At 46.0% G+C, this 27,751-nt stretch overlaps 4 protein-coding genes across 9 annotated transcripts in view; 1 reads left to right on the top strand and 3 right to left on the bottom strand.

Annotated features, from left to right (window-relative positions):
- The window catches only part of NSUN4 (NOP2/Sun RNA methyltransferase 4), a 17,988-nt gene extending 14,681 nt beyond the window's left edge, over nucleotides 1-3,307 (bottom strand). Inside the window, exon 1 of the mRNA XM_032805053.2 lies at nucleotides 3,210-3,307. The gene's annotated coding sequence lies outside the window, so the exon portion shown is untranslated. The remainder of the gene's footprint in view (nucleotides 1-3,209) is intronic.
- A 103-nt stretch (nucleotides 3,308-3,410) lies between these two features.
- On the bottom strand, nucleotides 3,411-7,511 carry UQCRH (ubiquinol-cytochrome c reductase hinge protein). 3 transcript variants are annotated; one of them, XM_075067588.1, is made up of 4 exons: nucleotides 7,379-7,511; nucleotides 5,458-5,484; nucleotides 4,367-4,528; nucleotides 3,411-3,695 (listed from the first exon to the last, which is right to left on the bottom strand). In XM_075067588.1, exons 1-4 carry the CDS (start codon nucleotides 7,427-7,429, stop codon nucleotides 3,663-3,665), a joined length of 273 nt encoding a protein of 90 aa, XP_074923689.1. In that variant the 5' UTR covers nucleotides 7,430-7,511; the 3' UTR covers nucleotides 3,411-3,662. The 3 variants fall into 3 exon arrangements, with proteins under 3 accessions (XP_074923689.1, XP_032660945.1, XP_032660946.1); XM_032805054.2 differs by having other exon boundaries at nucleotides 5,458-5,490; nucleotides 7,379-7,508; XM_032805055.2 differs by lacking the exon at nucleotides 7,379-7,511 and adding an exon at nucleotides 6,076-6,187 and having other exon boundaries at nucleotides 5,458-5,490.
- On the top strand, nucleotides 7,502-18,663 carry LRRC41 (leucine rich repeat containing 41). 4 transcript variants are annotated; one of them, XM_032805050.2, is made up of 10 exons: nucleotides 7,502-7,707; nucleotides 8,457-8,543; nucleotides 9,500-9,570; nucleotides 11,300-12,530; nucleotides 13,742-13,984; nucleotides 15,340-15,504; nucleotides 16,311-16,409; nucleotides 16,925-17,047; nucleotides 17,743-17,818; nucleotides 18,364-18,663. In XM_032805050.2, the coding sequence occupies exons 3-10, from the start codon at nucleotides 9,544-9,546 to the stop codon at nucleotides 18,596-18,598; spliced, it is 2,199 nt and encodes a 732-aa protein (XP_032660941.1). In that variant the 5' UTR covers nucleotides 7,502-7,707; nucleotides 8,457-8,543; nucleotides 9,500-9,543; the 3' UTR covers nucleotides 18,599-18,663. The 4 variants fall into 4 exon arrangements, with proteins under 4 accessions (XP_032660941.1, XP_032660939.1, XP_032660940.1 ...); XM_032805048.2 differs by having other exon boundaries at nucleotides 7,533-7,747; XM_032805049.2 differs by lacking the exon at nucleotides 15,340-15,504 and having other exon boundaries at nucleotides 7,542-7,747.
- RAD54L (RAD54 like) overlaps nucleotides 18,050-27,751 on the bottom strand; it is a 24,929-nt gene continuing 15,227 nt past the window's right edge. Inside the window, exons 11-18 of the mRNA XM_032805051.2 lie at nucleotides 27,581-27,655; nucleotides 26,865-26,995; nucleotides 24,640-24,750; nucleotides 24,098-24,221; nucleotides 23,603-23,681; nucleotides 23,318-23,497; nucleotides 22,048-22,211; nucleotides 18,050-20,376 (exon numbers count right to left, since the gene is read on the bottom strand). Coding sequence (XP_032660942.1) covers nucleotides 20,175-20,376; nucleotides 22,048-22,211; nucleotides 23,318-23,497; nucleotides 23,603-23,681; nucleotides 24,098-24,221; nucleotides 24,640-24,750; nucleotides 26,865-26,995; nucleotides 27,581-27,655 — 1,066 coding nt within the window. The 3' untranslated portion in view covers nucleotides 18,050-20,174. The remainder of the gene's footprint in view (nucleotides 20,377-22,047; nucleotides 22,212-23,317; nucleotides 23,498-23,602; nucleotides 23,682-24,097; nucleotides 24,222-24,639; nucleotides 24,751-26,864; nucleotides 26,996-27,580; nucleotides 27,656-27,751) is intronic.

Raw genomic sequence — 27,751 nt, 5'->3', positions numbered from 1 at the left:
GCAGCGTGATTAACTGCTGCTCAGAGCCCCACGGTGGACAAACAGGAAACTGATTCAAACCTCCACGGGTCTTTTCCTGTTTACCTGGCCAGTGCATAGGAGTTTTGAGTGCTGTCCAGAGTGGTCAGTGGTGATCTGTGGGATAGCTCCTGGAGGCCATTAACTTCGATTTCCGTCCACACTGCACTAAATTCGAATTAGTAAAATCGATTTTAGGGTTACTCCTGTGGTTTAGAAGAGTACTAAAATCGATTTAAATAGCCCTTTAATTCGAATTAGAGGGCTGCGTCATGTGGACGGGCGCACCATAAATTCGAATTAAAGCCGTTTAATTCGAATTTAAGGCGTCGTGTAGACATGGTCTCAGTCTTGGGCCCCCTGAGAAATATTACAGCATCTCAAAGAAATTTACAGCATGCTTCTCAACAGACCCCAGGCATAATAAGCCCAAAAGGAGGATCTTCCAGTTCAGCATTGAGGCAGAATGATAGGGAACCATCTAGGGCCAAATTACACTTTCACTGCTAGAGCTATCTGCATTCACCAATGAATTTGATCTCCATAGGTGATAAGCCAGCACACCTTTCACAAGCATAACATTCACTATACCTGTAAACCTTAGTGCAGAGACAGCTGCTTAGAATACCTCGTGTGTCAGGTTTCTATGAAAAAACAGCCATCCAGTTTCCAGTCTTGCAATTTTTCCAAAAGAAATTTTTAAGGCATACGATGATCAGAGCAGTCCTTCAGCAAAGTTTTTGTGCACATACTTCAAAGCACTTTATGAGTTAGAAATTATTCTCCTGTAGAATTTTAAAATATCAGAGTAATTTTTAGTTTCTCGGGCCCACAAAATATTTTCTTTAATGTGAAGCTCTCATACCCATGCCAAGGCTGTGAGGATGCTCCATTTAATCTGTTACTGATAGAATTACAGAACACTATGGTAGTAAGAAAGACTACTGCTTTTAAATCCAAGAACTGTTATTTTACATTTTGTGCTTTGAAGCTCCAGGCATGAGGGAAAAATATTAATCAAGTTACTTGTGTAGTGTCACAATGCGCTTGTGACAGCATCCGTATGAAGAATTATTAGATGCTAAAGATAGTCCCTTAAATCTTAATTGAGCCCAAGCCCCATTTGTACTACAAAGAGCTACATTTTGAGTCAGCCCTGTAGCTGACCCCACAAAACATGGGCCCACACTTGCAGAAGTGACTAGTGGTTTTGGGTGTCCCACTTGAAACCTTAAAGCAACCTGATTTTCCAAGAGTGCCAAGCACCAACCCTCAAGCTCAGTCCCCATTAAGGTGCTTGAAGTGGGGCACCCAAAGCCACTAGAAGCATTTAAACATGATGGGTGTATAGTGTTTTAACCCTGTTTCCAAGCAGGGCTCTAGCACAATTGTTGAACTGTAACTCCATTTTGGCTCTTCGAGGGGGAGGACTTCCCTAACCACATCTGTGACTATACCATTTTGCTGGTCACGCTGTATGACAAGATTGTAAAGTATATTGCAGCATATCAAAGACACCCACAGCCCTGGCATTAGCAGCTGAGCCAGTAAGGGCTAGATGCTAAGATTTTCTTCACAATGCACTTGATGGGTGTGCATCAAGACAGCTTTGTAGAAGCCAGTAAGGCCATGATAAGTTACAGTCACCATGGATTTTCATCAAGAACAAATCGTGTCAAATCAACCTGATAGCTTTCTTTGACAGGGTAACAAGCCTTGTGGATGGGGAGGAAGCAGTAGACGTGGTATATCTTGACTTTAGTAAAGCTTTTGATACTCTCTTGCATGACGTTCTCATAAAACAAACTAGAGAAATGCAACCTAGATGGAGCTACTATACGGTGGGTGCATAGCTGGTTGGAAAACTGTTCCCAGAGGGTAGATATCAGTGGTTCAGAGTCATGCTGGAAGGGCATAATGAGTGGGGTCCTGCATGGATCAGTTCTGGGTCCCGTTCTGTTCAATATCTTCATCAACAATTTAGATAATGGCATGGAGAGTACACTTATAAAGTTTGCAGATGATACCAATCCGGGAGGGGTTGCAAGCGCTTTGGAAGCTAGGATTAAAATTCAAAATGATCTGGACAAACTGGAGAATTGGTCTGAAGTAAATAGGATAAAATTCAATACGGACAAATGCAAAGTACTCCACTTAGAGGAAGGAACAATCAGTTGCACACATACAAAATGGGAAATGACTGCCTAGGAAGGAGTACTGCAGAAAGGGATCTGGGGGTCATAGTGGATCACAAGCTAAATATGAGTCAACAGTGTGTAACATGCTGTTGCAAAAAAAGCAAACATCATTCTGGGATGTATTAGCAGGAGTGTTGTAAGCAAGACATGAGAAGTAATTCTTCCTCTACTACCTGCGCTGATTAGCCTCAACTGGAGTTGGTGTCCAGTTCTGGGTGCCACATTTCAGGAAGGATGTGGACAAATTGGAGAAAGTCCAGAGAAGAGCAACAAAAATGATTAAAGGTCTAGAAAACATGACCTATGAGGGAAGATTGAAAAATGTGGGTTTGTTTAGTTCAGAAAAGAGAAATCTGATAAGGGACACGGTAACAGTTTTCAAGTACATAAAAGGTTGTTACAAGGAAGAGGGAGAAAAATTGTTCTTAACTGCTGAGGATAGGATCAGAAGCAATGGGCTTAAATTGCAGCAAGGGCGGTTTAGGTTAGACATTAGGAAAAACATCCTGTCAGGGCAGTTAAGCACTGGAATAAATTGCCTAGGGAGGTTGTGGAGTCTCCATGACTGGAGATTTTTAAGAGCAGGTTAAACAAACACCTGGCAGGGATGGTCTAGATAACACTTAGTCCAGCCATGAGTACAGGGGACTGGATTAGATGACCTCTCGAGGCCCCTTCCAGTCATGATTCTAGTGAAAAAGCTGCTGTATCGATGTATTGGATATGCCTATCTGACATGATTGCTAACGTGGTTTGAGTCTGCATACACTGTAATACTAGCTGCAGTGGAGAAACCAGGGAGGGTGTCAGTCAGAGGTGTTTAAAACAATGGGGACCTTTTGTATTGCACAAACACGATTCTACTCCTTTTCTTAAGCATAGTCTGGAAGTAGCATATCCATCCCTTGTAGAAGGGGCATAAACACCTTTGTGCCTTCCTGCTGATTAAGATACTGACAGATTTAAGAGTAGTCATATCTAGTCTCCACATACCAGAAGAAAGGGGCCCCAAAATCATCTCTTCACAATTCCAACAAGCACAAAGTTGTATCTGTGCTTATCCTTGATCCTCATGCTGCTAGTAATGGTTGTGCACAAGGGAATTCCCACAAAAGGGAGGAAACTTCCCCTCCCTACTGTCTAGTTATTAATATTAATTAACCATCTTCATTAAGTAGTCACAGAATGAAGCCATTTCCACAGGAACTTTGAATATGTTTAATATGGAAAACCACAGAAGACGGTTTTGTTACAGCTGCACATTTTTCACGGAAGATAGTTGCAATGACACAGTGGCATCTGGATCACCGCAGCAGAGCCAGGAAGCTGCTCACTTATACTGTACATTCACAATAACGGGCAGCAAGCAGCACTTGGAATCCAAAAAGAAACTGCACCGTGTTCCAGCTGAACGATGGAGGCAGATGGTGGGACTTGCTCCAACATTTACTTCAGATTCTTAAAGAGTTTGTGAGCCACCTAAAAAGGCAAGATGAAGAAAGCTTTCAGTAACTGACAAGTTCTCTCAACACAAAGGTCTTGAACTGGACAGACATCATATTCTCTCTCTCCTCTCTTCCCTATCTTATGTCCCTATCTTCTGTATCTCAGATTCATTAAAACAGCAGCAATATAATTAGAGAATTGATCACAGAGAAGTTTCTCTCCACTGACTACCAATAATTTTCTAATTGTCTATATGGTCCCACCTTTGTCTTTCTTCAAAGAAACTTACGAAGGCAACAGAAGCGTATCTCAAACCAATTACTAGAGGCTGACAAACAAACAATATTGAATTGTTTTTACAAACGTCAATATTTCAACTGAATCCCTGTGCTTCAGAGGTGAGCTGTATTTAGTAGCAGTACTGCTACAGTGCATACTGATCAGCACGGGGCCCGCTAAAAAAACCAAACCCAAACCACTCCCCCACGTGTTCTCTCTCATTATAACCATTATATTTACTGGACTCTATGGGATAAGAATTTCAACTCAAAAGCAGGAACAAATAAATGTTTAAGAGAAAAAAAATCACCTCACAGGATCAAGGTTCAGAGTTCTTCAAAATTAAAAAACATTGACTCAGTCATGTCCCATTAGAGATTGCAAACTAACACAAATGACTAGGTATCAGCCTCCGTTGGACTTACACAGTGGTCCCTGGCATGCAGGAAGTCAAAAAGCTCCTCCGTACATTCCTCCTGCGTGTGGGACCTTGCGGACACTCGCGCATCACACAGCTCCAGCTTCTCCCGTGCCTTCACGCACTTCTCAGTCTGCTCACACTGCTCCCTGATTGTGGTTAAAGGATCCTGAGGGTCAAGTTAAAAGATATCAGATTTTTTGTTCTTAAACACAGTTTGTAGGAGTTACTTACGTGATCAGATGCAAATCATATGCAAAGATTAGGCTTCGAGAGTTCAGACAATAGTTCCAAACCAAATTTCCTTGTATGCTAACAGCTAACATTTACATAAAATGCTACACATGCACTTCCAAGCCCTAAGCTGGGGGGCATGTCCTCAGCTGGGTAAATTCCTCCTGCTCTGTACCTCTTTCAAAAAGAGATGAGCAAAAACCACCGCCACCATTTGTGGCGCTAGAAGCCTCCATGGTTCTCAAAATGAAAGCATTATCACCAAACTACACATTATATCTAGGACCTGATAATCAGCAAGCCCGCAGAAACACCGATAAAAACCCCACACATTTGCACATGTACAAACACACACTTATTTTGCATACGTCAGGGGGTCGCAAGGTTATTACATGAGAGGTCGCGAGCTGTCAACCTCCACCTCAACCCCGCTTTGCCTCCAGCATTTATAATGGTGTTAAATACATAAAAAAGTGTTTTTAATTTACAAAGGGCGGCAGGGGGAGAATCCACACTCAGAGGCTTGCTATGTGAAAGGGGTCACCAGTGAAAAAGTTTGATAACCACTGGCATACATTACCAGATATGCCTGAGCACATGGTAACCACAGTACAAAAATTGCACACGCAAATGTACACCTACAAGTTCACTGGAAACTAGGTCTTTAGACATTAGTTCATTCTATTCCCTGTATGCAGCACAGTAAATGAGACTTCACAAGTGTTCATTTCATCAGCCTCTTGTTTGGAACAAGTTTGGTTAATTGAAGATAACAAGCATAGTTCACATCCATTATAAAAGATTTATGCTTCTTGAACAGTTTTTCCTTGGTGGAAAAAGTTTCTAAGTTTCAGTAGTTCTTACCACTAGCTCTGCCTCCTCCTCCTCTTCCTCTTCCTGGGAAAAAAGGGATACCAGATAAAAGTCAGTAATATTATGCCATACAGAAAGGCTTTATGCCATCACACACACTTAAGAGTCTATTTAGTATACAAGCTATTTCCACAAGTGACACACAGGTTTTAGGAATTTCTCTTTCAGCTCTATTTTATATGGCTTGATTAATTCCGGAAACCGAATGACCAGGAGGTTAAATGATTTATGTCTGATTTAAATACACTGTTTTCACCTCAACAGCTTAATCTTTAAGCCAGTTTTTTCAGGAAGAGACTGTGCAAATTCGTCTGTCTAGATCAGGGGTAGGCAACCTGCAGGATGCGAGCTGATTTTCAGTGGCAGTCACACTGCCTGGGTCCTGGCCACCATTTGGGGGGGCTCTGCATTTTAATTTAATTTTAAACGAAGCTTCTTAATACATTTCAAAACTTTATTTACTTTACATACAACAATAGTTTAGCTCTATATTATAGACTTACAGAAAGAGACCTTCTAAAAAGGTTAAAATGTATGAGCGGCACGTGAAGCCTGAAATCAGAGGGAATAACCGCAGACTCGGCCCAGCGCTGCTGAAAGGCTGCCGACCTCTGCTCTAGATCCTTTACGGCTCCAGCATGAGACTCTCCCCTGCGCCATTAGAAAGCAGTTTTGTCCGGTTTCCCACAAACGTTTCCACTCTTGCCGTTGAAACTGAATTGGCGAGTCCCGCCCCCTACGCTGACCGGTTGGGGTGGTGGGGGTAGATCCTGTACTGAGGGCCGGGTCCCCAGGGGAGAAGGGATGAGCAGGGTACGGGGGCCGGCAAGGGACACACGTGGCGCTGGGGGCAGGAGGGGGTAGAAGCTGTGCCGCGGGCCGGGTCCCCAGGGGAGAAGGGATGAGCAGGGTACGGGGGCCGGGAAGGGACACACCTGGCGCTGGGGGCAGGAGGGGGTAGAAGCTGTGCCGCGGGCCGGATCCCCAGGGGAGAAGGGATGAGCAGGGTACGGGGGCCGGCAAGGGACACACTTGGCGCTGGGGGTAGAACCTGTACCGAGGGCCGGGTCCCCAGGGGAGGAGGGATGAGCAGGGTACGGGAGCCGGGAAGGGACACACCTGGCGCTGGGGGCAGGAGGGGGCAGAAGCTGTGCCGCGGGCCGGATTCCCAGGGGAGAAGGGATGAGCAGGGTACAGCGGCCGGGAAGGGACACAGCTGGCGCGGGGGAAGCTGTACCGCGGGCCGGATCCCGAGGGGAGGAGGAATGAGCAGGGTACGGGGGCCGGCAAGGGACACACTTGGCGCTGGGGGTAGAACCTGTACCGAGGGCCGGATCCCCAGGGGAGGAGGGATGAGCAGGGTACAGCGGCCGGGAAGGGACACACCTGGCGCGGGGGAAGCTGTACCGCGGGCTGGATCCCGAGGGGAGGAGGAATTAGCAGGGTACGGGGGCCGGCAAGGGACACACTTGGCGCTGGAAGCAGGAGGGGGTAGAAGCTGTACCGCGGGCCGGGTTCCGAGGGGAGGAGGGATGAGCAGGGTACGGGGGCCGGGAAGGGACACACCTGGCGCTGGAAGCAGGAGGGGGTAGAAGCTGTACCGCGGGCCGGGTCCCCAGGGGAGGAGGGATGAGCAGGGTACGGGGGCCGGCAAGGGACACACTTGGCGCTGGAAGCAGGAGGGGGTAGAAGCTGTACCGCGGGCCGGGTCCCCAGGGGAGGAGGGATGAGCAGGGTACGGGGGCCGGCAAGGGACACACCTGGCGCGGGGGAAGCTGTGCCGCGGGCCGGATCCCGAAGGCCAGCAAGGGATGAGCGGGGCCCGGCAGCGACAGGCCGCGGTGGGGTAGGGGCGGCCCCCAGCCTTGCAGCCCGCCGTGCTCGGGGCAGGCTGGCTTTGACAGTGCCTCACCTCGGGTTCCCCGCTGCGGCTCCCCAGCATCTCCTCGTCCCGCAGCCCCATCGCCACTCTGCTCCAGGCTCCCTCACAGGCGCAGAAGGACTCACCAGGGTCACCCCCCGGAAACCCCGCCTCTCTCCCCTGACCCGGAAGCGGAAGCCGGGCCCTCGTGACCCTCCCAAGATGGCGGCGGCGCCCGGAGCGGGTTTTCTCAGTGCGTCGGGCCCGCCCCTAGGGTGCTCCTCTGAGTGAGGGCGGCGGGGGCTGCCATGGAGCCCCGGGCGGAGCGAGAGGCCGCTGCTGGGAGCCCCCCCAGCCTCTTCGAGCTGAGTGGGGCGGTGGTGAGCTCCGCCATGGGGACCCTGGAGAGAGAGGTTTGGGGTAAGGGGGGCGCGGGGGCCCCAGGCCTGTCCCCGGGGGCGGAGTCCTGGGCAGTGGGGGGATGGGGGCTGTCTTAGCCCTGGCCTAGTGTTTAGATGTATGTGTTGGGGGGGCCCCACTGAGGGGGTGACACAAGTGTCTGGGGAGAGGCGCGGATCCCAGGCCTGTTCCAATGCAGCATGTGTGGTGGGACCTGAGTTAGGCAGGACGTCTGGGATGGCAGCACATTGAGCGCGGGCTGCCCCAGAGTTACCAGAACATCCCCATCCCCAGGGTCTTTGTGGGAAGGTTTGATGCCTATAAGGCATCGCTATGGAATGTGACTGGACCAACTTGTGCATCGGTGCAATGGTGATGGGTTCTTGTCTCTGCTTTAAGTGTAAGTGCCACAATGCACGTGTAGCTCAGTGGTTTGAGCATTGGCCTGCTAAACCCAGGGTTGTGAGTTCAGTCCTTGAGGGGAACATTTAGGGATCTAGGGTATAAATCTGTCTGGGAATTTGTCCTGCTTTGAGCAGGGGGTTGGACTAGATGACCTTCTCAGTTCCCTTCCAATCCTGATATTCCATGATTTTATGATAATCCACACACTGCAGTGTTACCCTAGTGGGAACTTCAATCTCCATTTTATTTTGTTGTATTTCAAAACCTTGTCCACCTCTCAGACTTATAAATCATTCTGTATCTGTTCTCTTCCCCCATCCCAAAGCACTCCCTGGACAGATACTCCAAGGCATCCTACCTTTCCTTAATATCTATTACCTGGAAAGGATTGAGGAAACTGCTGTGAAAAAAGGTCAGTTTTATTCATAGAAATTTCTTCTCTAAAGTTGAAGCGTTGTTTGGTCTCCATTGACCATTTGGTTCTTGGTCTCTCTGCTGAAACTGTCAACAAGGAATAGCAATTACTATCTGCTAGGAGAAGTGTTTTGGTGTGGACGCTTTCTCTAAATGGAACTGGATTTAGAATGTCAAATACATTTCTTATAGAGCACTGAACAGCATTAAAGGTAATGCTTTTCAGTGACTGCTGACCATGGCTAATGAATAACAATGCGATCAATAATATTAAATAGAGCTGATGGTATCTGATACATCCAGTCTGTTTAAATAGATGAGAATTCAGTGAAAATCCCCAATGTATATTTCTTAAAAAACACCATCAAGTCAAATTTCGTCTCAAACTTTGGCTTTCTAAAAATGACATTTTCAGTTCCTAAGACAAGAAATACTTAGTATATTTGATTGTTTAAATTCCACTGGAAATAGTTTTGTAAATAATAACGCTGCTTGCAATATTTGCAATACAAACATTGCTGCTTTTTGCTTCTATGTAAATATTCAACAGAGAAATTATTATTTAGTGTCCAAAATGAGGAATACTAAAAGTACCTAGGCAGGATTAGTACAGAAAAGTGTTAATTAATTTATAGTAATTAATTAGATTACCAAAACTAAAAGAATAACAATCTGATATGTAATAGGTAACAGGGGAAAGATGATTTTTTGTATGAAATGTTTTTTAAAATATTATTTTAACCTCATAGTGCCTCTTTAGCAAACACAAAATGTGTCATTTCTTTTAAATCAGTATCGATCTAGTGCCCTGAATGTTCTCCAACAAATAGTATTTGATGACTCATGTTTCTAATCTTACTTGTTTTAAATTAATATCAATGTGAGACCTGAGAAGGGAAAATTGAGTAAACCTTTTGAGGTAGAGGGTTTGGTGTAAAATTGTTTGTTTTTCAGGACTCTCAACCCAGCCCATATGGCACAAACTCTGGAACGATGTGATGAAAATCAGACCACCCAAGTCAGAGGTGAGTTGGAAAGTTGCTGATGGACCAATTTAGAGAGGACACAAAGTTTACACGTCAATTTTGCAAACACTTATGCATATTTTTCACTTTGAGCATGTGACTAATTCCATTGATTTGGGTGAGACTACTGAAGTGTCTAAAGTTAAACACATGTAAGTATTTACAGGATCTGGGATTAGGATGTCACCCTCATATTCAAAACTTTCCAGAAAACACCTTATCTTGTACTTATATAGAACTTTTCATCCAGAAAGATGCTGTAGCACTTTGTGGGCTTAATATGTTAGGATGAATCCCACTACTCGAGTGTATGCATGTGTGCAGTACATTTTGGGCCTCACAAAGAAGGTGCATGGAACTGGGATGAAAGTAAATTTATTTTATTCTGATTTTATTACACTCTAGGAAGGTCTTGCATTTCAGAACCAAGAATGTAGGTCAGACTTATAGGAGTTGGGGGCCGTGGTGGATAGCCAACTGAACATGTGGTCACAGTGTAATGTGGTGGCTAAGGGATCAATCCTTCCCTTCGATATATAAGTAGGGGAATGTTGAGTAGAAATAGAGAAGTTTTGTGCCCACTGTATATGGTGTTACTGTGTCCAGCTGTGATGTCACAACTTTAAAAAGGTTGTTGACAAATTGGAAAATGATCAGAAAAGAACTACAAGAATGACTTGAGGACTGGAAAACTTCCCTTAGAGTGAGAGAATAAAGAGGCTCAATCTGTTTAATTTAACAAAGGGAAGGTTAAGAGGTGATTTGGTCCTGGTCTATAAGTACCTGCTTGGGGAGAAGATTTCTGATAGTAGAGTGCTCTTTAATCCAGCAGACAAAGGCGTAGCAAGATCAAACAGCTGGAAGCTGAAGCTAAACAAATTCAGAGTAGAAATAAGGTGCAATTTTTTTTTTACCAGTGATTGTAACTGTCCATTGGAACCAATTTACTAAGGGACAGGGTGGAGTCTCCTTCATTTTGTCTGTAAATCAGTATTGGATGTCTAACTAAAGAGATGCTCTAGCTCAGCTAGAAATAATGGGCTTTTGATGCAGGAGCCACTTGGTGCAATTCTGTGTCTTGCATTATATAGGTGGTCAGACTAGACGATCATAAAGTTCCCTTCTGGCCTTAAAATTCTTGCCTCTATCTCTGTTGTTGCTGTGTGGGTGCTACCCCCAGATGCCCTAGTTGTAAAGCTTCTGCTGTGCAGATGTTGGAGTAAAGACACATGGGGAATAAGCTGTTGAATTAGAAGCCTGAATGATGAGGGAGTACAATATGTATGTAAGCCTGATTCTGCTACCCTGAGCCCTCCCACTGATTTTAATTAAGACCTTCAATGCTAGTTGAAGGACTACAGTACTTTCAGGATCAGAACCTTAGCTGGTGTCAAATGCTACCTTGCAACATGGAATCCATGTGGCACAGGCTATGGCAGTATAAGCTTGTTTACCACCAATATCACCCCAAACTTTCCTGAAAGGACTGCCTGTTGGGATGAGAGGGTATTTCAGTCTCCATGGCACATCCTTGACCTCTACAGAGACTGATGACCACTTGGAGACTAGTGGCAGTGGTGGTTTCTGTGATACTGACTGAAGCCACTAAACACTTGTCAGATGATAACAGCTTATGGTCACTGTTGACCTGGATAGAATCTGATTTAGCATCCAGTGTGTCCTTGTTTAAATGAGAATAAAATCCATTAATTCTGGGATTTTATTACAGAACATAAAAAATTGGAGGAAGAAGTTCCTTGAAACTTTCTTCTCAAATGTCCTGCATGGAGTTTTGGATGTTTCTTCAGATCCGCGCCTGAGTGACCGTCGTTTTTCACCCCTGCTGCACAGCTCACGGCATGTTACGCAGCTCACCATCTGTAACATGCTGCAGGGGGTAGCAGAGCTCACTGCTGAGCGCAACCAAAGAGTGCTAGAAAACCTGGCTGGCTCACTGAGAACCTTGAAGTTCCGTCATCTGCTGACCTCCGATCTGTCCATTAGACAGTCACTAAGTTTGCTGCTGCATCATCTGATCCACCATGGAGCTGTCAGCCAGGTGTCCATGTGTTCCTGGCCAGTTCCTGACAAAGTACTTTTAGTCCTCATTCTGAGTATGAGTGCTGGGTTTTGGCACCCAGGTAAGACACTTATGCACCAGGGTAGCCCTTGCAGTCTTTGCAGAGAGGAGTCTGATGCCCAAGGCCTGCTAACTCAAGAGAATGGTGCCCTGCTAGGGTCAAATCAGCTGTGCTGCGGCTCTACTAAGCAATCAGAGACCAGCCAGTGGGGTGATAGTGAGTCAAGAAGCAAGAAGGTCCAAACTGCTTCAGCCATAGCGCCTCAAGAAGCTGGTCCAGACTCTCAAGCATCTATAGAACTGTCCAGGAGCAGTAGTGGCACTGTTAAAACTCCAATGCTCTGTGGATTAAGGAGCCACCCTTTGCAAAACCTAGCATGTCAAGATGTAAGCTGCAAGGTGCCCCCTGAGTATTACAACATTAAAGGAGAGTCTTCTCCTTCTCTACCAAAAAGGTCTTCGGTTGGCCCCGCTTTCCAAAAGCCCTATAGACGGTTTAAGACTGCAGTGGGGAGGAAGCGCCGCTGCCCCAGGAGAAACCGCAGAGCTCGTGCAGACCCAGAAGATCTTTATGATTTTGTCTTTGCCGTTGCTAGGGAAGAGGAGGAGACGGCAGAGTCGCTGTATGAAAGCAATGCCCAGGAGAGGGAAAGCATTGATGGCTGGGCCCCTTCCCCAGCAGACACTCCTAGCTGTGAGGATGTGGGCTGCACGGAAGGAGGATCTGTCGGAATCTTTCCTCTGAAAGCGGCTTGCCGCTTCCGAAGTGTCTCCACGCTGGAATTGTTCTCCATCCCTCTGACTGCGGACACCTGTTGGGCTTTGGGGAACCTGCTGAGCTCTTGGGTATCTTTAGAAAAGCTGGTTCTGTCTTACAATGGTTAGTAGTAATAACAGAACTTTTAATTTCAGGCATGTTTGACAGTCTCTGGTTTCTGACTGAAGCCAAATTCTAAAAACTGGTAAGATGTGCTCTGAAATTTTGGTTGGGTGGAACAGACATTTTTGGGCACACTTCAACTCACCCTGAAAATATAGGTAGCAAGGATGCTTCAAACCATGCCAGGCTTTCTTTAAGTAGGAAAAAAGCAAGAGAAAGCTGGTCAGCAGCAGCCGGGCTTAAAATATGAGAGGGGTATGTCTGTGTTAGAGGAAAAGGTGGCAAGATGCAAGTAGAGTACAATGAAGATGATACAAGATGTGAGAGAAGGGAAAGGAAGAAATGAACAGAGACCTACTGTGTACAGCACAATGGGGCCCTATTCTTGGCTGGTTCTTAGGCACCACTATATTATCCATCATTAATAATAAAAGGGTTTTAAACTTTAATGGGGTCCAGAGGGGATTCTTCACCGCAGAGTAAAAACATCCTGTAACATTTTTTTGTTCCTGTAACTTTGCTTTGGAGAGGAAACTGGGATGTAAACCCATCAGATTAAAGAGACAGATGAGTCTAACTAGGAGTAGTGGGGGAGAGACAGAGCAAAAGGATAACTTCCTAATGGTGAAGTGTGATAGACCATGATCCTCCAGACTTTTGCATGCACATAGATTCCTGAACCCACGCTGAGCTCTACTGAAATCAGTGGAGTTCCGTGTGGGGGCAGGTTACGGGATAAGAGCCTTAGTTTATAGAATAGTTCCTGAAAGGAATTGTAGGAACCGCATCACTCAGAAGATTGCACTGGGCTGGATAAAGCTCTGCTGCGAAGAGTTCTGCCCCAGCTAGTGGAAATGGACAAAGTGACCTAGTCGATCTTTTATAGCTAAAGTCAATATGTATGAAAAAAGAGTTCTTAAGATGTTGCCTAGAGTTAATCACATATTTTACTAATCAGAGGCCATCTAATCCATCCCTGACATGCAGGATTGTTCCCTGTAATTTATTGTCTAATGTATTGTCCATTTTTAAATTACTTGAGTGATGGCTTCTACCTCTTCCCTGAGGAGATGAGTCCACAGTCCAACACTGGGATCTATTAGAAAGGTGTAGATGATATAGGCTGTGTCTTTGTTCCAGCCTTGCTGAATTATTTGCTCTCTATGTGTGTGTAACATCCATCTTGCTTGCTATTGAAATGTTGGTTTCAGGCCTGGGCGCTAATATCTTCTGCATCCTGTCTGGGCTCCGGGCCCTCTCTCACCGCAGAGACTGCAGCCTCCACGTGGTGCGTGTGAGTGACGTGTTCTCACACATCCCTTCAGTGGAGCTTGTTTGGTCAATCCTGACTGCCTTCCCCCGCCTTCACACTCTCTCGGTCAGCTTTGATCTCAAAAACCAGCTGGAGGGGAACAGGCGAGAAGGGCATTGGAGCTCGGAGGCAGAAATTCCAGGTAGATTATAGATGGTGACTAGTAAATGAGATCTTGCTGTTTGTTTAAAGCAATAAGTTCAACCTCCTTTGCACACAGAGTTGTGAGTTCAGTCCTTGAGGGGGGCATTTAAGGAGCTGGGGCAAAAATCTGTCTGGGGATTGGTCCTACTTTGAACAGGGGGTGGGACTAGATGACCTCCTGAGGTCCCTTCCAACTCTGATATTCTATGATTCTATGCTTAAGCCCTGGCCCAGTTTGCACTTAGCTAGGTGATTGTGACCATTCCTTTGTGAGTCAGACCTTTCCACCTCCAGGTTGATTGTGCCTCCAGTCTGTTGTATGCTCTGATATGGCACAACTTTGCAGGGCTCCTGGACAGAACACCTTTAATTGTGTCACATCAAATACCAAACACAATGTCAGCCCTAACGAGGCCAGGCAGAACCTGTAGTCAGCGCAGAAAGTGGCTGTTGGCTTGCTTATCTGTGTGGTCCAGATCTGCTATGCTGGCTTCCTGTTCCCTTGTGTGTGCAATTCATGCTATTGACTATGATATATAAGGCCTTATAGAGGTTGGCTGATGTCAGTCAGAAAAAAAAAACAAACCTGTTCACTATCATGATAGCTGAGATCAAGTGCAAGGCAATTGCCAAGCCTGGGATTTCTGTCTAAGTGCTGTGGCAGGGCAGGGACCCACTGCCTCCATTCTTTCAACAGATTTGTTGGTCTTCAGGACATGGCAAAAGAGGCTGTCTCTGCACCAGGGGACTATGGCAGCAGAGGCTGTATAGTGTAATCCCTTAGTGTAGACACAGCCTCTGTTGACAGAAGTTCTTGTTCTGTCAATGTAGGAATATCACCTCCCTGAATTATGTTAGCTAAGCACTCTTCTGTCAACACAGCTGCCTCTATGCTGGGGGTTTGGTCAGTGTAGCTGTCAGTCAAGGGGTGGTTTTTTCACACTCCTGATCAACACAGCTATGCTGGTATAACTTTTAAGTGTAGACCAAGCCGCAGGCTTTTGGCTTTGAATGAGATCTGTGAAGAACTGTGTCCTGGAATGAAAGTCTGATTCAGCTATTTGTGGATAAGGGGGTAAAATTTTCAACTGTGATTTAGGTGTTTAGGAGCGTAAGTCCTACTGAAAATTAAAAAGACTGAGGTGCCTAAGTCACATAGGGAACTTTTACCTAAAGTCTGTATATTCATTACTGTTCCATGCACCCAGACACTGGTGATGGGTATATTCTACAAATCTAAAATGGCAAGTAATTACGATGGATAACTTAGTTCCTCTGGGATCCAAATGCATTTATCAGACATTTTTGAGACAAAGTGTTTGCAGACAAACACCTTTTCCCCCCTCTCTTTAGAGAGCCGCCTGGAACAGTTAGAGATCCGATTCCCCAGAGAACCTCTGCAGACCTGTCTCCTTTTGCCTGTGTTGAAAGCCTCAAGGTCTCTCCAGCAGTTGTCCCTGGACAGTGCTACTATTTCCTGTCCCCTGGAGTTTGGGCTCCTTCTGCAGGCACTCAAAGGTAACACAATAAAACTGCGTAGTTAGCTTCTTGGACAAAACATATCATGGTCTCCTGTGAGCAGCTTATCTAGGGGCCTCTCTGTTCCTTTCCCACCCGTATTGTCTAGAGGGACAGGTGTATGCTACAAAGTTTTGTGGGCATAGCTGTCTCACTCAGGTGTGCAGAAAAATTCCACACCACTGACTGAAATAGCAACACTGGCAAAAAACCCATGTAGACACAGCTATGCCTGCAAAACTGTTCAGGCAGGCGGTGTATCTATAGATCTTCTTATGCTGGTATAAGTTGTATCTCCAGTAGGGGGCTCCACCAGCATAGCTATTCTGGCATGGCTGTCTCAGCAAAGCCTTTCTAGGGGGGTCCAGCCTTAACCATTTGCATGTCTGTTGCTTTGGACTATAAGCGCTAGGTAAAATTTTCAAAAGTGCCTAACATACTCAAGTCCCATTTTCAAAAGTGAATTAGGCACCTAAGGGCTTTTGAAAATTTTACTCTCTTCCTGGTCTCTACGATGCATACACCTGGCACGATACATGGATACAGAGAAATGGAAAAGGCAGTAGGGATTTTCTTCCCATTTTTGTTTTAGTGAAAATTACCATGGGGAGTCGGGAGTTACCGTATCACATAAATCTGAAGGCAGAATTTGGCCCTAAATTTGTAAGTTTAAGTACTGTGAACGGTGAGCTGTTACTTATCCAGGACAGCCAGCTGAATGGTTGGGATTTCCTTAGCAGGTAGCTCGTCTCTTTTGACACACAGGCACACGATACCTGACCAGTAAGGTTTTGTCCATCTTGCAGAGTGTAATCCAGGCCTGAAGAGACTGAGCTTCCATGATGTGAACCTTGCTGACTACCAGAAGGAAGTTCTCCTCCTGCTGCAGGACCCTGTCCTTCAAGGTAGAGCGAACATCTGCCCACCCACAAGGGCTGCACGACAGACTGCTGGTGGGGCTGAGGTTGGAGTCAGTGTGTGATCCTAGGGAGTACGGATTTGTCCAACAGTTTCATTTTCTCAGGAGTGGGAAGGAGCTGTGTGAACTGGGGGGGAATGAGAAGGCACCTGGGTTGTGGCTAAGGAGTGGTAAAGCTCAGAAGCCAGTCTGCAATACAAAACAACTGAGTTAAGGTCTTGGCTGTTAGACATAACATGCATGGTGCTATAACCTTATAATCAGGTCACATAACTGAGGGATATGATCAGGGTTTTATCCAGGTAACAGAACACCATTAAGGGTCCTGCCTACACTATTCATTTTAAGCATATTGTAACTAGGAACCTAGCAATGGTGGTTTCAGTTCTTACACCTTACACAGGGCCCCCAAAGCAATCTGCAATATGTAATTAAATAATTTACTGACTGTGGGGTAAGAGGTCAAAGGTACATCTATCACTGTGTGTTTTTTTTTGGTAGAAATTACATTTTCCTTTTGTCGGCTATTTGAAAGCTGCACCACTGAGTTTCTGTCTGACATAATCCAAATAGTGAAGAGAAATTCAACTCTGAAGAGCCTCAAATTGCCTGGAAACAGACTTGGTATGTACTGTCAATGCAATCAGGATAGTAGTCAGAGCGATTGCTGACCAGCTTCTACCAATGAGTATAACACTTGCTGTGTTTAACAGCGGTATTTGTGGAATGAATATTTTTTCGTGGGGGTAGATAGGGCATTCCAGCCATGTGCCGCACTGTACAATTATCCAGGTGCATGATGGGATTTCCTTCCCCCCTTCCTTCCTCTGAAGTGCTAGATTTTGGCCACTTCCAGAGATTGGAGTCCAGATGTGGAAGATTAATGGCCTGATTCTGGAATAGCTAGAAATAAAGCTGATAGCACTAGCTCTCGCCTGGGGGAACATGCGGACGCTGCATCTGCTTACTCAGTGCAACTTAAATCTTTCTAAAGTTACAGGTTTCTTTAATGATTTCCTACACAACCTTGTTGCTTTAGTAATGTTCAGGTAACAGTTAAAGGTGTAGTGAGGATGAGGAACTGAATGGCTCAGGGGACTTGTAATGGACCCACCAAACCTCTTTCTCACTGCTCGGCCCCCCAGTCTGAATGAGCCCAACATTCATAGTGACTTTCATGCTTTGAGGGCAGCCCAGTTTCTAGTAGTAATGGGCCAGCACTGAAGCTGCTTGAGTGCCTTGGTGCTGCGCCTCCCTCCTTCCTTTGACACTTTCAGTGGTTGCAGCTTCACATGTAATTTGTGTTTTCCTGTCATTAGGGAATCACAGGTTGGTTGCCTTGGCTGACATTTTCTCTGAAGATTCATCCTCTTCCATCTGCCAGTTGGACGTCAGGTATGCTGCTGCCTCCACCATAGTACTCTCCAGTCACATCCCTTCTTATACTTCAGTGCTCCAGGCAGCAGGGTAAATCCTGAGCATAGTTCTGGTCACTAGCTGAGCTGATACCACTTCAGCTAAGATTGTTTTAGGGAACACCTTGCTGCCACTACTAAGGATTTGAGCATTCTCAAAGGTAGGTATCCTTGCATACACCGTAAGGGAAGAAAAAGAAATACAAACATCTTTCATTGTGGAGCATCCAAGCCCCCGTTTTAAATGGCTAGGAATGCATTTAATAACAAAAGCACCAGTGCTTGTTCAGTTGCTTGCCACCTGGTTGGAGAATGGACGGAACAGTACAGCCCTTGACAGAGGCAGAGTATAACCAGCTCTTATGCGTGACCTGTCTCCATCTGATACAATCAAGCTGTTCAGTGTCTACTGCCTACCACTCTTACTGTGATGCTTGCGAATAAGCACACGTTTCCCCCTCGAATGTTAACCTGTAGGCACCTAAGATCTTAACTGCATTTTCCTCTTGTTTTACCCCCTTAAAGCTCAAATTGCATCAAGCCGGATGGGCTCCTGGAGTTTGCAAAGAAGCTGGAGAGCCACATCCTGCAGAGAGGCGGGCAGATCAAGTTTACCCACCTCCGCCTCTTTCAGAACTGGTTGGACCAAGATGCTGCAACAGCTCAAGAGGCGCTTCGGCGGCTCAGAGCTGTGTGCAGCGTGGTCAGCAACACATGGGACTCTTCGCAGGCCTTTGCTGACTACATTAGTGTGATGTAATGAGCGCGCAGGAACTGCTGTAAAATCGATAGCGATAGTTTGAAATAAAGTTGTACAGAATGGTGCTCCCACTGACTGTTTGGCACACTGTGCAGGAGCAGACCTAACAAAGTAGAGACTCTGACACCCCTCGCCTCCAAGCAAGGTAGAATTGATCATGCCACTTTCATAGTGCAACTGAGTTGGGTTAGGGAAACAAACTCAGCAACACTGAGGTTATAGACAAAAGGGATAAAGAAGAGGGAGGGAGGAGTATCTTGCCTGATTCTAGCCCACTGAACAGGACACATTTAAAACAACATTCATGTTCACCTTACAGACTCTGAGGACTTTAAGCTGCAGTCAAATGGTTATTAATGTCTGCTGGAATCTTGCAGTTACTGAGCATTCGAGGAGCAGCTCTGGCTCACTCTTTCATTTTGTGTTTCAAACCCAAACTACCCTGAACCCACTCACCCTATCACACTTGTGACTAGAAAATAAAAAGTTAAATCAAGCCAATGCACGGGCCCTTCTAATATTTGGCAAGTAAAGAGCTCCCCATTGTAAGAGACATTTCAGTACAACAAAAAGCTTTTGCTTGCAACCATTTTACCCTTGGAGGGAAGTCCTTCCTTAGGCCCTGCTTTCCTTAACATGTATTTATTTAATACATACATTTATTTAATAAAAATGTTTTAAACAGAACAGGTTGCTTGTCCTTCAGCAACTTTATTTTATAAAATGTAGTTGAGTAGAAATTTTGGTACATTAGGAACTATTCTTTTACTGCATTGTCAAAAGATGATCTTGCTAAAAGTTGTTTCTGCCAAGATTTTCAAAGTGAAGAGTTAATTTAATAGGGCCTGACTGATGCACTTTCTGAAAATCAGCTCTTTGGAGATGTCTCAGATTGGTCCATCCAGAAGCACAAGTCATTCAGACCAAGATTTTAAGAAATGGCTTAAGTCAGATTGATCTGGAGATGGATTATATTTCCCTGAGCTGTCTACTACATAATACAGGTCACCCCTGCCAGCCAATTCCAGATCTGATCAGTGCCTATGCATTCAGTATCTAGCCTGTAAACTGTGGCTCTGAGAAAAAATCTTGTGTAGGTGGTAGTTGCACATGGAAAACCAGATTTGCAGCCAGGAATTAACCTGCACCTGAAGATGGAGCTTGTTTGTTTGTAATGGGACTTAGGTAAATAAAAAATGATACAAATTGCAAACTGGATCTTGCACATGCTCTCACAGATGCAGAACTGGTTATGTCCTGATGCTATCTATTACAATAGATCCTAGGGTAGACTGAAGCACATCACTACACAAGCCAAACAGCTGTTTCTCCAGTACACATTATATACATAAGAGTGGCATGGATAATACTTTGTGCTTCCTGCTGTCCCAAGCACAGTTTAACAGTTTTCAAGTCCTACCAATTTCTTGGTGGAAGAAAACAACATTCTGCTGTTCTGGATCCAGATACAGCACAGGCTGCATTGTTATCAGACCTCTGCTTTGAAAGTGATTGAAGTGGGCTTGACTGACTTCCATAGGAGCCTTCCCTCATCCCCACCATCAGAGATGCATTGTCAGGGAATCCCTCGCTGCTCTTCATGGGAATGGTGATGGAATGTGAAGGTGACAGCAGCATCCCACGTGGCCTTCAGCACAGAGTCCTGGAGCCCACGCTTGTCAGCACAGTGGTTCCACTGGGAGAGGTCAGAGGTGCAGTCAGAACCTTCAGGAGGAGGCTTTATCTGGTGGCCATTCACACAGCGACGACACTTAATCCTAAAACACAAAGATGTTCTACAGGTGAGGACCAGGGCACGTTCTACCCCTGCTGGGCTAGGTACAGAATCCTAGCGTTTCAGATTTGGGCAAAAGGGTGTACAGTTAATGGAGACTGCATAAACAAACAGAATGCACTTCATCAACATTGGGGTTAGCCTGCTCCCATTTGTCTAATTATTAATGCAACAAAAAGCCCATGCAAAATCAAGTGCCCATTCTAGGCGCATGCATACTAGAACAGCATGTGCAAATAACCGGAGACAATGTCACTGGTCATTTCCAATTTTCGGTTACCATGATTCAATTCAGAAAATGGGGGTTTTTATTTCCAAAGCACCCTAGGCTCCACATGTGAACGTTTATACATACAATGAAAGCGTTATAACAAAGTCCATCCAAGTTCAAAGTCAGGCAAATCCTGGGAAAAGAGGTGAACTACATGGAGCCAGCAGTGGTGGCTCCAAAGGGAGTTGAGAAGATGCTTCATTTAGAAGGTGAATAATATTCGTTTTAGTTTACTGAGACCAGTAAGACCTCAAACCTAATCACCTGTAAAATCCTAGGTCAGAAACAGAGCATGTGTGTAGACTTGAATTACAAGTCTGTTTAGAAAATCCTCTTTTTACCTTCCAGGACCTAAATACTTTAGTAATTTCCTTGCATCACCTAAGGGCAACACCATCTCTCTCAGCCCAGCACAGCTGTTTTAAGTGGTTATGGTGCAGTGGGTTTTAAATAAGGAATCCTGAACTCAGGACTTGGCAGGGCTCAGAAATGATCTAAATTTTCATACATTTACACGCAGTTAATGGTCAGTTTGCATATAAAGCATCAGTACCTATGGCAATGAACATCTACTGGCCTGTCAAGGGAAGTGGTGGAGGCCCCACTGTTCATTTAAAACCAGACAAGCCATTCGTTAAATGCACAGTGGAGAACGATCTTGCAGTGCTGGGGGGAGAAGGAGCGGATGATCCAATAGGGATTGTCCATCCCTGGACTTTCTGTGCTTGATAAGCTTTGGGAAATAAAAAATAACTTTCTCTTCCCTGTGATATGTTACAGCCTCTCACCCTCCCGAGGATGTAGGTGGAGGTATCAGCAGGGGTGGTTTGAGTACTTGTCTGATAATAGAAACTTCCATAATAAAATGAGGATGAGTAGGAAGTGTCAGTTTCCTTATGAATAACGGAGTGTTGGAAATAGAAGTCCAGCCTAGACATTCACCTCTTCTACCTCCCCATCAACAGAGAGGAAGATAGTCACGTGCTTAGGGCACTAGCTTAGGATGTCTCTCTCCCAGGTTTAATTCCCTGCTCTGAAACAGATTTCCCATGGGACCTTCAGTTAGTCACTTTGTGCCTCAGTCTCCCCTCTGTACAAAGAAGATAATAACCCTGCCTTGCCTCAAAGGGGTGTTGTGAGGATAAATCCATTAAAGATCATGAAGTGCTTTGAAATCTACTAATGAGACACTAATTATCTTCCTGTTGCACCAGCAACTTCTGAATCAGCAAATCAATAACTTCACCAGTCTGAATGGTTCACTAAGTGGTTCTCAGCCAACCAGAGCACTTGTGTCTCCACCTACAGCCCCTGTGTCAATCATGAAGTCAGCCACTGTTTATGCCATGGTCATTGGCTACATCACTGTGTTTCTAAACGTACTTGTCATGGGTATCGCTGGCTGTGGTCTCATTCAATGTGAACAGCTCCTTCAGCTCCCCTAGCGAGAAGTGCCTCTCCACATCCTGCTCCTCATCCACCACGCAGCTGCTGAGTGCCTTCTTGTGGGTCTGACGCTGGAAAATCTTCTCCTCAATTGTCCCTGTCTACGAGAGAGAACGGCCCATGGGATTAAGCGCAGCATGGAAAAGGCTAAAGCTGGGATCTGGCCAGGACGCTGGGATTAAGACTTTATCTGTATAAAAAGTACCACGGGGTCTTTACTGGCCATAAGTGGTCAGAGTCTCAAGTCCCCCTTCTTCCCGAAGGTAACTCCTCCAGCTGCCTAGAGCCACCTTGCTGAGGGCACAGGTTCAGTATAGAATCCAAGAGACACATCATCACCACTACTTCATGCAGTGCCCTCACCGCTCCAAGCACTGACGCAGCCCACTCCCGCTTATCTTGCAACGTGACATGTTCACAGCATGAGAGGATGCAGCCGCAGGCTGTAGTAAAGAGGCAACATGAAGGAAAACTAGAGTACACAACTGCTACACCAGGACAACGGTGTTTGGAATTCCTGCTGCAGATTCCCCTTCAGGGAACTTGCCCCGACAGACAGCGGCATGGCCCCAAGGCCCCTGCTGGGGGAACGCAGTGGCTGAGAAGGGCAACGCTGCATCACAGGGGCAGCTGACGGAGGAGAGGGAACAGTTAAAGCTCTGAATATGGACTTGCAGATTCTGTGATCAACCCAGTTAGTATGGCAGTTCTGAGCCCCGTGGGCTGCGGTGCACAGATACCCCTGACGACAGGCATGTAGGAATCCCAACACCCTTTCAACGGGAGGGAGGGGGGCTCGTTCATAACGACCAACGGAAGCACATCTACAGGAGCAGCTGCAGGGTTCTACACCAATTATGGGAACATGGTGCCCTGCCAACAGCCATGTCTCTACCCTGCCACAAAAGATTAATGTCCTATTTATAAAGCTTCAGTCACTTCTATTCCCCATAAGCCAGTCACCACTAAAGAGCCAGGGCCCAAAAGCAACCCCCTTGAAATCAATGGCGACGCTCTCTTTGGCAGACAATTTGAAGCCTGATGTAATCAAGCGCAATCCAGGCCACATGGCTACAGACACTAAAGGATTCTAAGCCACAGCGTCTCGTTCCAGTTGCAAGGTCAATTATTCTGCAGTATAATCAACTGCAGACCGGGCTATCCCCCACGTCCCGACACGGTTAAAAAGAGGTAGTTCCGGACTCACTGAGAGCAACCTGTAGATGTAGCAGGTCTTCTTCTGGCCGTCTCGCCACACTCGAGCCATGGCTTGTTCGTCATTGGCCGGATTCCAATCTGGGTCAAACATGATGAGTCTGTTTGCCCCAATCAAGTTTAAGCCACAGCCACCTGCTTTGCTGCTCAACATAAAGACAAACTCAGGGCTCTGTGGGGCAAGACATACTTAGATTAAATCCCTTCCAGTTGTCACATGATCACACCTGCTAAGACTGGCAGGACTAAGGATGTGTGTCTGGGAAGCTCTACTTACTGAGAGGCTGTTAAACCGCTCTACAATCTTTGCTCTCTTTTTAATGGACATGGTGCCATCCAGTCGGACATATAAATACCTGGCACAGAACAACACAACGGTTAATGGGATCAGATCATCATAGCCTTTTAACAGCCCTGGTTTTACAAAGATAAAAGCCAAGATAAACAGAAACAGTTCTGCAAATGGCCTTGTGTTTGAGTGCCAGGCTGTAGGCCCCTATAGAAATGGACAGAGCTGTTCTGCTGACTCACCCTGGAAGCCAGACCAGATGGGTCACATTAGTTCAATTTCCAGGGCCTCCCTCTGAGGCTAGAATTCAGAACAGGAGGTCATGCAGGGAGACACCTCAAGAACAGCCAACTCCGGCTAAGGTTTATATTGCAAGTATAAACAACAAGGAGTCCACTGGCACCTTAAAGACTAACAGATTTATTTGGGCATAAGCTTTCATGGGTGAAAAACCTCACTTATTGGTTAAGACCAACCACAAACCTCCTAGTCCTGCAGAGCTTCTCAAAGAGGTCCAGCGTTTGGGTGTAATTGGAGACCAGGACTACCTTGTCGCTGCTAGTGCTTCTAGTCACAGCCAGGATGTAGTCCAACACCAGCATCTTTCCTGGAAGGAAGAAAAGTGAACATGCTGTTAAAAACATCCCATTGCCAATATGTAGGGAGGCAGCACAGTCCAGTGGACAGGGCATTGGACTATGAGTCAGGAGACCTGGGCTCTATTCCTAGCTTTGCCTGTGTGTGACTTTGGGCAAGCTACTTAATCACTGTGTGCTTCAGTTTCCCTATCTGAATAATGGGGATAATATTTACCCACCTCTGCAAAATGCTTTGAGATCTACAGATGAAGTGATTATTAACAGGGTTGGAGACGACACATACAGAGTTGTACATGAGACCAGCCTCTTCCTAAGAGGTCACCCCAAAGTATCCCTGGTCACTGCATAAGATTCCATGCTTCCTGTAGCAGGGGGCCACCCTCTCTCAAGCAATCGATTCACACAGCAGAGTTACAGTGCGGTTACCTGACAGCTGGGGCTCCAGGGACTTGGGACTGTAGCCAGCAGGGAACAATTCCAGTGCTCCTGCAAACCCTTCCTCCTCCTCCACACACTTCTCGTAGATCAGGGCAGGGTCTGAAGAACAAACAAAACCTGGAAACCACTGTGGATTTGTGAAGTTTGCAGGGCTTCCCTGAAACTGCGATGGCACCAAGCCAACTGCATCCTCATCATTGTACTGACTGTATAATTACATATAAATGCAGCGTAAGAGTCACCCACCCTGGCCTGTCCGTCTGGCTCCCAGATCTGCTGCTGCTGCAGCTTCCTCCTTCCTCATATCCTACTGCCAGGATCACTCCTTCAAACCCCAGCAGCCAGGGAGTTGCATGCTAACCATGCTTCCCAGGCTAGGGGGAGTGACATCAACCCCAAAGCACAAGGAAGGAGAGTTTGGCATTGCTAAATGACCACCTCTCAGGTCAGCTGAGGAGCAGCACTGATGGGCTCTGTAAGGAGCACATGCATTCCAATCTGGCCAGAAGGATGGAGGTTACAGCTGGGGGACATCAGGGGAAAGCCCAAGAGCTCTAATAGAATCACGTATCACGTGCTGGGGAAAATAACCAGCTGAAAGCATTTTCTGTGGGTGGGCCTCATGGAGACCCACAGCAGGTAGTTCCATTTACAAAGGACTTTCTGTTGCACCTAGCAGCAGTAGTAATGCATGGGTCTCTTGCCAGCCCTTTGTATTACACTAACTGGTCACCATTACAGGTTGGTAAAATAACTATACAGCACTGATATTGCTTGGGTCACAGAATTTGGAGATGCCTCCTATGGAGTCCATTACCCTTGAAGGCCAGAAGAGTCTCCTGATGCAGGAAGTTCAAGATACTGATTGAATACTACAACAGTTCTTAGCCAAGAGGCTGCGGAGCAGCAGTACATTGGTCCCCGTGCATTACATCTTTCTCTAAAAGTCCAATCCAGTTATGGGAACAAAAATCACCTGCACGCCTCGGAGCAGCTTGCTGTCTCCATAAAAGCAAGCTGACAACCTCCAGGGTCTTCCCCACCCCAGGGAAAGGGTCAGGTGTGTGAAAGTGCAGCACCAGGGAAGGAAGATGCTGCCTCCAGAGGGCACCACAGAAGAGCAAGGCAATGGTGATCAGGGCTCTAACCTTGCATCCACTGGAGTTTGAGCACTGATTTCAATGGAAGCAGGACTGGGCTCTAAATGACCCTGGTTGGCTTGTCCTCTTCCTCTGCATCAAGTTCAAGTTCCTCATCCTCACTTCAATGGCATCACAACTCTTCCTGCCTACAACTGTGTCCTTGTCTCGCCCAGCACCCCTTCTCGCCTCTGCTCCACCTAGCTGGCTCTGGTTTCCTTCTCCCACCTGTAGTTCTGCTCCTCTCTGGTATGCCACCCCTTCTGCTGAGAACTATCTCCCATTCGCTAGCCATCAAATCTTCTCCTTCCTTCCCAACTCAGCACCTACTTCTGCATGATCTCCTCCGACAGTGTCTGAGTATCTGGGGCTGATGTACCTGCTGCGTAGGGCTGGGCGGAAAACAGTTTTTCTGTCCTGCAAATATTCTGCAGAGTTAAAAAATTCTTCCCACCCAAAAGGGGGAAGAAAAATCAAAATCTCAAAATTCTTTTGAGAACCAAAAAGAGTTTCGGTTCAACTCCATCGAAATGTTTCCTTTTGATTTTGACCTTTTCTAGTAACCTTTTTTTCATTAATCAAAGTTTCAAAAGAAAAAGTCGTTGTGAACCAGAAACAAAGAATATTTGGTTTAGACAATTTCAAAAAAAATTTCCCCAAAACATTCTGGGTCAGGAGAGTCATCAGAACTGACTCTGCTCCACAAACAGTTTCTGTTTCAACGAATTGGCATTTTTCAATGACAAAATGTTTAGTCAAAAAATTCCCCACTACCTTACTGCTGGCTGTATTTGAGTGAAGTGATGTTACCGTGTAGTGGCTGGACCTTAGCACACCTAGCCACAAGAAATCTCCTTTGAGTCAGGTGACAGCGGCCTGTGTGAGTCAAGAGGCTCCAGGGTCTAGTTCCAGCTCTCCAGATGTTGGGTTGATTTATACAGGGAGTGTATCACATGGAGTCATTACAGTACATGCTCTTTGGAGCGGAGCACTGGGCTTAAGCGTTTCGTGAAGCTCTGCATCCAATGCTCTGCAGATAACACAATAATAGCATTAAACCAACCCCTCACTCACGGTTACAGAGCTTCTTCAGGGACGTGATGGAGGAGAGAGACGACACGCTGATCTTCCCCTCCTTCAGCTCTTCGGCTGGCTTCGCTTGCTTCAGGAACTGTTTGTACAACTCAGTCTGCAGAGGTGTAAGCCTGCAACAGAACAAGGGGCTTAGCACAGGGCAGCAACGTTATACAGCTGTGGGCAGATCTGCCAGCTGATGTCAATCTTCCTCCTCCAGCTCTGCTATAGTTTTTTGGGGCCACAGAAACACACCCCTAATTGGGAAGAGCCTTCGTCCTACACAGATTCCATCACAAGACACCACTAAAATCCAAGAACATAAAGTCAAGACTATTTTTTGTGAATTTAGCCCAGGGGTAGGCAACCTATGGCAAGTGTGCTGAAGGCGGCACGCGAGCTGATTTTCAGTGGCACTCACACTGCCCGGGTCCTGGCCACCGGTCCAGGGGACTCTGCCTTTTAATTTAATTTTAAATGAAGCTTCTTAAACATTTTGAAATCTTATTTATTTTATATACAACAATAGTTTAGTTCTATATTATAGACTTATAAAAAGAGACCTAAAAATGTTAAAATGTATCACTGGCACGCGAAACCTTAGAGTAAATCAGTGAAGACTCAGCATAACACTTCTGAACGGTTGCCGACCCCTAGTTTAGCCTTTACTTTTGTTCTCTCTTTTCTGTCCCTGACTTGGGCAGACTGTCCCGTACCTGCAGCAAACCACCTGCTCAATTTTCACAGGCAGGTACTTGGACAGGATATCTGAAGTTCTCCTGATCAAACATCTGCAATGAAGGAAACAGGGATTAGAAACACAGATGACATGAAAATCAAAAAGCCAGTGGTGAACTGCAATATTGTCCCTGACTAATATGACTGTA

This window comes from Chelonoidis abingdonii, chromosome 7 (assembly GCF_003597395.2).
Source record: "Chelonoidis abingdonii isolate Lonesome George chromosome 7, CheloAbing_2.0, whole genome shotgun sequence".
Lineage (NCBI taxonomy): Eukaryota > Metazoa > Chordata > Testudines > Testudinidae > Chelonoidis > Chelonoidis abingdonii.
Note: the sequence above shows the minus strand (reverse complement) of the source record. Positions and strands in the feature narration are given on the sequence as shown.

Bases quoted from the DNA above. Each gene is read 5' to 3' on its own strand.
- UQCRH (XM_032805054.2), bottom strand. From the start codon at position 7,429: ATGGGGCTGCGGGACGAGGAGATGCTGGGGAGCCGCAGCGGGGAACCC. The intron at 5,491-7,378 runs GTGAGGCACTGT...CTTTTTTCCCAG, and splicing joins GCCGCAGCGGGGAACCCGAG to GAAGAGGAAGAGGAGGAGGA. The intron at 4,529-5,457 runs GTAAGAACTACT...CTTGACCCTCAG, and splicing joins AGGAGGAGGCAGAGCTAGTG to GATCCTTTAACCACAATCAG.
- LRRC41 (XM_032805048.2), top strand. From the start codon at position 7,636: ATGGAGCCCCGGGCGGAGCGAGAGGCCGCTGCTGGGAGCCCCCCCAGC. The intron at 7,748-8,456 runs GTAAGGGGGGCG...CCCATCCCAAAG, and splicing joins CCTGGAGAGAGAGGTTTGGG to CACTCCCTGGACAGATACTC. The intron at 17,819-18,363 runs GTATGCTGCTGC...ACCCCCTTAAAG, and splicing joins ATCTGCCAGTTGGACGTCAG to CTCAAATTGCATCAAGCCGG.